Raw genomic sequence first — 8,292 nt, forward strand, 5'->3', positions numbered from 1 at the left:
TGCAATCCGATGTACCGTGTAGCGAGTACAACACTCGTTTAGCATTTTGGACAGTAGAATGTCGTTAATAGTTCCCTAAAACAGGTAGTATCTTCAAACCTTAAAACTATTCAGCTGGATTCTGCGGTTAAATTGCCCCACCTTTTCTCTAAACATCACTACGACAGTCTTTATTTACTTTATGATCAACTTAAATAATAGGCTTATTGACTCAGAGATCATTAACTTAAATTTAGCGCAGCTGTTTGACTTTACAATAATCGTGTTGTTTCGATGGATCTGAGATTTCACAGCTACTTACTCGCATGTTAATGGTTTGTGAATTCGACCTGTACAAATTAATATCGGCCCTCGTGCGTTTCTTGACTTTAGCGTTGAATCAGCCGATTTAAATATTAAAGGACGGGTTGTATTAGTCGAAACTCACAGTGCAAATTTATTTTGGAATCTCTTGTTTGCTCAAAACACAGGGTTTCAATTTCTTGTAGACAACTATGTATTCAGGACTGAGTGATGTTTGTTGTATTCGTTTAATTTAATGGGTAAAAAGTACACGTGTGTGTTTGCACGTGTGGGTACGCGTTCGTCCCTGTCTGCATCTGAATGTGTGTATAAATGCAAAATGTATAAAGATCATTAAGTGGTGATTAGTTGTATTAGGACTGTAGGAGTGTAACTGTCGCGAGGAGGATTTGCGCCCCCTTTTGTGCTGCAAGTAGAGACAAACGCGCGAGCGAGCACCTAGTTAAAAAGTCAGTTAAATGTGTTTTAATAAGAAAGAAAGTTCTTGCTATACGTGTCAGTTAAGTTGATCTATAATATGTCACATGATCATTTACTGTTAAAATAATCAAATCGTATTACATAAATCAAGTCGTTTACAAATGTATCGTAACAAATAAAAGTGTAAGAAATATCGTAAAACCTGAATGTGTTGCACTGCTAATTCAAATTTTCACGATCAACACACTGCAAAGTGTTTCCTTTTAAAAGTGATTTTCTTTTAATTCAGCAACACTGCGGCTATAAATGTCATAACCAACCTACTACATAACCGAAATGATCCATTTTTAATTTTCTTTCTTTGCATTCAGGCAGTTGTATACTGAAATATTTCTAAAGTGAGTTTACAAACTGCGTTTCTAAAGCCTGTGTTTCTAACAGACCTAACCGCGCTGCGTCCGTTGATCATTGATGACTAGATCTGTAGATTACAAGTTCACAACTAAAGGCTGCCTACGTCATGAGGACACGCCCACACGTCATTCAAACCCCCTTTATAATGAGCTACCAAAACACGAGCTCGGTAGAAGAACTGTACACGCGCCCGCTCGAGCTCTTCGCCTGCATGAGAATATAAATATCCGTTCAACTCCCGAAGGCTTGTAACATGGCTCTCGCGGGTGCTTTGCTGCCGTCGATAACCGCCTTTTCAAACAGCCAGCTTTTGGACGAAAAACATGCTGAAATTGTCCGAGTGAGTATAAACGGTTCCAACATTTTTTGAGTTTTATTAAATGTAAATATAAAAATGTCAATAGAACAGCATAGTTTCTAATTGCTTCATCGTGTTTATAAAAAAGAGCGTGCTTTCATCGTGCAGTCTTCTGCGGCTGACCCGTTTTGTTTTGTAGGACTGGAACATCGATCCGGCCGAAATCGACTCGACAGGTGCCAAGAGCTCGAAGCCCCTCATCGAGGTTGAATTCAGCATCTTGGAGTCTCCGCCACTGACCAAGGACGAGGACGAACTTTCCAGGTTTTTGGATTTAGAGTTCATTTTGTCAAACTCGATCACGTGCGACAGTGCCAATACCTCGACTCAGCGACCACCCGCTTATTCCTTACCGGAGTCACCGGAGAGCTGCAACACCGTGTACGACAGCGACGGCTCGAACCCGACTCCCAGCGTGTACAGTGGGACCGGGCACGGCCTTGTAGCGGAGCTGCTCACCCCAGACATGAACTACCACGCAGAGTCACCAGAAGACTTCAACCTTAAAGGGACCTTCGACAGGCCGGAATATACTGATCTTAGCGTACTGAACACCCACAGTCAGGCACACGTGCACATGCCGACTCCAAATGCTCTGGGATACAAAATAAAAACCGAAAATCACGAGCAGTCTTGCATGATGGTAAATGACTACATGGGGCAGTTTTATGGACAGAAACCTCACCCTTCTACACGCGCCCACAACCAGGCCCCTATGCAGCCGTTTGGCCACCACATGCAAGACATGTCCCGGGATATGCTGGCCAGGAAGCAAGGTCACTTGTCAGATATGGACCCTCGTCACCAGATGCACATTGCGCAGCCTCAGCAGTACATGAACCGCGCGCATTATCCACCACAGTATCCCGGGCACCAAGGTGCGCCGCAGTATCACGGACACTACGCGCTTTACGCGGAGCAAATGCGCACGCATCATTCGGGGATGTCTGGTATGGTGTTGACTCCTCCGTCCTCGCCACTGCTGGAGTTTCTAAATCCGGAGGACATCAAGCCCAAACGTGGACGTCGGTCGTGGTCACGGAAGCGCAACGCGACGCACAGCTGCGAGTTTCCTGGCTGCGGGAAAACGTACACCAAGAGCTCGCACCTGAAGGCTCACATGCGCACGCACACAGGTAAGATGAGTGGCTCGTGTATTCCTCAAACGCTTGCATTATTCATTAGCCCTGTTTACCTTCCACTGAAGTGTAACCCGCCCGTTGTGTCTCCCGATGTCCGCAGGTGAGAAGCCGTACCACTGTAACTGGGAGGGATGCGGGTGGAAGTTCGCTAGATCGGACGAGCTGACGCGTCACTACCGGAAGCACACGGGACACAGACCGTTCCAGTGCCACCTGTGCGAGAGAGCCTTCTCGCGCTCCGACCACTTGGCTCTGCACATGAAGAGGCACATGTAGACTGGCTGTGTGGAGGGGCGCACTGTAGTTATGGTCATACCTGCTTTGGAATGGCTGTTGTAAATACAACTCGGCGACTTAAATTATGGCAGTATTTAAGAACAAGAGCGATTCATGAGAAAATAAGTTATTTAGTAAAGACCAGAATGATTCCTTTGTACAGAAACAGGGCAGGACCCATATTTTTGTACATATCTTTTAGATCCCAAATTTGTTCATACATTTTTGTTAAGACATGGGATACTTACATTGGGTTTCAGTAGAATTTAGGACCCTTTTATGTGTCTAGTTTTGTACTCTTGACTTGTTTGAACAAAGATTTTAATATCGGGTACTAAAACATTTTTCAGCGAAGCGCCATGTGTGTGCAAATCCTTCATTCGTGAATGGTGAAGAGATTTTTTTATGATACCTTTTTTGTAATCTGCATACTTGAAAACCTTTGTCTGTATATAATGCCTAACATGGTCTTTAAAATAGAGAAACTTGTTCACATTCCTTTTGTAAACTTATTTGTTTCTGTAAAATAGATTTGCTCATTTTTAAGTGAATATTTTAGTTTGAAAAAAAAAGAGACAATAATAAAAATAGCAAACTTTTTTTTTTTTTTTTTTGACGCGCTTGCCCTCGTGCAGGCGCGGTTCTGCATGCTGTCAGGCTGCGGTTTTCAGATTGCGGTCTGATGTCGCCCTCTCGTGGCCAAAAGCGACTTAAAGCATTCAGTGTAATTGATTTAATCTTTTAAATTCAGTTCCGCTATCGGGCTATGCAGAAGCACACAGCATAACGACTTTCCTTTTCAGTATAGAAAACGTGTAATAATGTGGCCTAATAAAGATAAACAGTCATCAGGCAAGTAATAACATATCTTTGTAAACACAATAATATGTAAACATTAGAATATAGCAAAGAGAATCACACAAATAGAACCGCAAACACTCAAACAATGAATGTATAAATAATAGATAAATAAGTACAGTTCGAGCCCTAAAATGTGCCCAAAGCGGACGGAGCATGTTATTTTAATAACGTGACAAACTGCTTACTACTGATGTTGTAGCCACAACTGTTGTAGTTTGAACTCGAACTTAATGACATGAACAGCGATCCCTGCTTACACGCCTACCGCTGAGAGGAGGTTTATGTGCGCGTACCACACATCCACAGCTAAAGTAAAGTGGGGTGACCTAATCCCAGTCTAAGAGGAGACTGGTACCAGTTAACGGGGAGAAGGAGGGAACGTGTTTATTCTCACCAGTACACTTAACCCCATAAACATAACAATACTGTAAAAATATATGTACAAATAATACAAAACTAGGGCATCTTTTCACCATTACTAAGAAAATCTGCCTATTATTAACACATTTGCCAGGGCAACAAACACCTACGCATTCCCCCACGTCCACGACAGTACACCTACTAGGTGCAACGCTTTGCAAATCCCTGCACAAACATCTCCAGCACATCCCAGTGAAATACAACCCCAGTAAAAAGTTTCTCTATACACAGCTCCAAGCACACAACAATGATAACTTTAGGATCAACACCGGGGAAGAGGAACAAGCCCACAGCGCCACCCGCCCACAGCATTTATTACTTTAAAAAAGAAGGAAGAAGCGAAAATTTTTGCTACTTAAGATCCAGAAGCTTTTCAGTGATTTTATGAAGAAAAACTATTTGTGTTTTATATTTTACGCTGTAAATCATATCAGTAAAAAATGTAAATTCAAAATTTTTATTTCTGTATTGTTTTATTTCAGAAAAGTATTTGGACGCCAATACATTTCTAGGGGCTGTAGAGTACTTGACACTTAATCTTTAAGACTTTGTCTCCCTCTTTCGGCAACAAATCAAATTACATGAAAATACGATTTTTTTCCATTCATACTTAACCTAGTAGACCAATTAACGTGATCTGTTTTACCTAACATATATGTTTCTTGAGAGTTATGTGCGCTCGAAAACTACTTTCTTGATATGCAAAAACAAATAAGTAAATAAAAGTTAATTTCAAATGATTTTTTAAATGTTTTAGACCTCACAAATCACACTCAACCGGATATATAATCATGTTGTACATACGTGAATGTCTTGGAATTGTGGAGTTGAATTAAAATTAAAACATGTTAAATATACTAAGTTTAGTAAATAGGGAGTGGCTGGGTAATGAGTTTGGCTTTAGTCAAGAATCATTGATCCGTGAAAAGTGACTGGTATTAACGTCTACCACTAGATGGCGCTGTTTACATACGTCTAGGGCCTCTCTCTTGTTGCTGATGTGACACCAGTGCCAGTGCAGCCTGCCACAGAGGGCACACACTGTGCCCAAGCAGCAGTGACCAGCTGTAGTTCAGTTTACTGGACCTCACGCCCACAGTAAAGCGCGTGCTGCCGCTCAGCGTAACTACTGCACAAGATCAGTTTATATGCAATTGGGTTGTTTTTTCCTGCTGTAGTGGTGTCATGAAGCACAGCACTGATGGGATCACAGAAAGGCTTCAGACATGATCCTACTCTACATAACAGCTTTTGATGTGTCTCTCATTAGCCTTTTTTTGTGGAAAGAAATTTCCACTCCCCCCCCACAAGTACACTTTACCCCCCCCCCCCCACAAGTACACTTTACCCCCACCCCCCACAAGTACACTTTACCCCCACCCCCCCCAAGTACACTTTACCCCTACCCCCACCCCCCACAAGTACACTTTACCCCCACCCCCACCCCCCCACAAGTACACTTTACCCCCACCCCCACCCCCAAGTACACTGCCTTCAACTTCTGTCTTAAAGGGATTTTATTCTGTAACTGGGATTTTCTTGCCACTGCGGGAATGTTTCAGGTCACACGAGTTAGAAGCTCTATAAAAGGTCTCAGAAATTCCAGAGTACTGCGACAACTGCAGACGGAAAAGGTTCATTCTGAGAAATGATATGATACACCACACTGTTAAGCCCCAACAAAGAATTAAAGGGCTCTTCTCTCAACATTTATTGGGTTTTTTTTCTAATTTAACTTTGATCAGAAACTAAACGGGAAACTTCACTGAATCAGGAACAGCAAACTGTGACTCATATTATAGAAACACACCATAAGTGTGTAAGACACAGTAGTTACACTCCAGAAACATTTAGGCCAAAATGTTAGAACTTATGTATTTCAAATAAATGTACATTTCCCAGGATTGCACAATTTAAACACATAGATCTGATGTAAAAAAAAAAATGCATTAAAATGAATAATTCTGCATGACAATTTAACGTTGAATGAACTTGTTGGTAAAGTTTGATTACTTTTCTTAAATTGTTTAAATACATCACAGGACAAGCACACAAAATACCTAAACATTTACTGTAGTCCAGATATATGTAAATTACACTTCACACTGACCATTAAAATTAGACAAGTTTAACTGGTAATCTGACAACCGTAAACAATCATAAAACTCTCAAACAGACAAAAATATTTAAATTTACCAAGATCCATGAACCTGAATTAGCAGTTTGTTGATCAGAAGGTGTGACTCCTGCATGCTAAGAAAACCAGCACAGTTGTGAATACCGACTTTGTCATCCATCAGACAATGTGCTAAATGTTTTTCACAATGAGTTCAAAACCCCTTCACGTCTGTCCAAGTATTTACAAAAATTGTAAATTGTAAACACCAATCTGGCTCCTTAAATCCAAAATAAAAGTCTGAAGCAACAGGCTTAGAAGCCAAGAAGAATTATACCACATTAACACGGAACTAAAAGAGCAGCAACATTGGAGAGCAAAAGTAAATATACAAAGGAGGATATAAGACAGGTCTCTTAAAACAAATAACTGGTTTCTGTTTTAGGAAAATCAACTTTATTGCTTAAATTGTGCGCAGAATCTGTCAAAATTAACCTAATTTATTTCTGTGTCATAGTACATTCTGGGTTTAAAATAAAGCATTTTCTGATATGCCAAAACAGATAAGTAAATAGTTAATTAATTTCAAATGATTTTAAAAATATGTATCCATATTTCATGTGGCCTTTTTTTTTCATGTTTCAGGAGAACGTTACTGATGTTCGGGATACTGCTGTGGGCTTGTATTTCAGAGGTTGCACTAGACTCCTTACTTCAGTGAAGGGAAGCATCTCAATGCTTCAGCACACTGACATTCTGGACAGTTGTGTGTGTCCACCTTAGTGGGAGAGGTTGGAGAAGCACCTTTACTGTCCCAGTACACCCAGCAAAGTCCATAAAAAACAGTGGCATGGTGGGGTAAGTTTGTCGTGGAAAAACGTGACTGGCAAACAGAGAACCCCAAACTCAACCCCACTGAACACCTTTGTGTCTGTGAGCCAGGCACTCCCGCCTCCGTGTCTGACCTCACTAACGTTCTTCTGGATGAATGGAAAAAAGTCTTTGAAAACCTTCCAAGAAGAGTGGACGCTATTATATCTGTAAAGGGAGATCGACTGCATATTAACGCCTGTGGATTTACAATGGAACGTCATAAACGCGGCTGTAGGTGTAACGTGTGGGTGTCCCAATACTTTTGTCCATTATTTGAGTGTCCATTACACCTGTGTGGCAGTTATCATGGGCTAAGAAGAGCTTATCATTTTAGCACCCTTGTGAACAGGAGTGTGTAACCAAATGAGTGGTCATCGAAGCATTGTGTTTTTCACAGCACATACATCCTGTCCCTCTCGGGTTTGTCTACTACAGACTCAATTTGATGGCCAATGATTCCTAGTGTTCGCACCAACATACAAACAAACCTTCCGCCACTCGTCTACACAGTAAAATTACTAGACTGGAATTTAACCCCACACTGCAATTCTGTCTGCAGTGGAACTCCGGATGATATAAACCACTGAGATTAACACTGTAGTGACCACAGGGTTAACTGTAAATGTCCGTTATTTTCACCTTGTCCGTCGGGTTTGCCATTGCCCGTGATATTGATCAACCATAAATACTAAAATAATAACCATGTTTGCACATTCCCTGTAAAACTGCAAGGTGTGCATTATAATATGGGAATATTAACCAAAGCACTCCCCACTCAAACCTTCTTGCGATTAAATGTGGGAATACGGTTTAATGTGCTGTATTACTGTATTTATTAGCAGCCTGATTTTGGCCTCAGTTCGACAGTCCAGCACCTTTTGTGGTTCTTTTGTTAGCCAACTCTCAAAAACACGAGTGGAAAATTTCCAGACACGGCGCGCTTTCTTTGATAATGAAACCACTCATTTTCACCAGTCGCAACAAGCATCTACCACAAATTCCCCCTCGGTGCTTTCGGCCACTGCAAACGACATCACATTTTATTGTGATTCGTGTGAGTCATTAAAGCCATGCTGCCACAGCAGCTCTAACTTTCGGCTCGCACACTT

At 41.4% G+C, this 8,292-nt stretch overlaps 1 protein-coding gene across 1 annotated transcript; it reads left to right on the forward strand.

Annotated features, from left to right (window-relative positions):
• The first annotated feature begins 1,329 nt into the window (after positions 1–1,329).
• On the forward strand, positions 1,330–3,267 carry klf17 (Kruppel-like factor 17). Its single transcript, XM_027021730.2, has 3 exons — positions 1,330–1,477; positions 1,635–2,631; positions 2,738–3,267. Exons 1-3 carry the CDS (start codon positions 1,391–1,393, stop codon positions 2,911–2,913), a joined length of 1,260 nt encoding a protein of 419 aa, XP_026877531.2. The 5' UTR covers positions 1,330–1,390; the 3' UTR covers positions 2,914–3,267.
• The last annotated feature ends 5,025 nt before the right edge of the window (positions 3,268–8,292 follow it).

Source organism: Electrophorus electricus, chromosome 18 (genome assembly GCF_013358815.1).
Source record: "Electrophorus electricus isolate fEleEle1 chromosome 18, fEleEle1.pri, whole genome shotgun sequence".
In the NCBI taxonomy this organism is placed as follows: domain Eukaryota; kingdom Metazoa; phylum Chordata; class Actinopteri; order Gymnotiformes; family Gymnotidae; genus Electrophorus; species Electrophorus electricus.

Bases quoted from the DNA above. Each gene is read 5' to 3' on its own strand.
- klf17 (XM_027021730.2), top strand. From the start codon at position 1,391: ATGGCTCTCGCGGGTGCTTTGCTGCCGTCGATAACCGCCTTTTCAAAC. The intron at 1,478-1,634 runs GTGAGTATAAAC...TTTGTTTTGTAG, and splicing joins AACATGCTGAAATTGTCCGA to GACTGGAACATCGATCCGGC. The intron at 2,632-2,737 runs GTAAGATGAGTG...CGATGTCCGCAG, and splicing joins TCACATGCGCACGCACACAG to GTGAGAAGCCGTACCACTGT.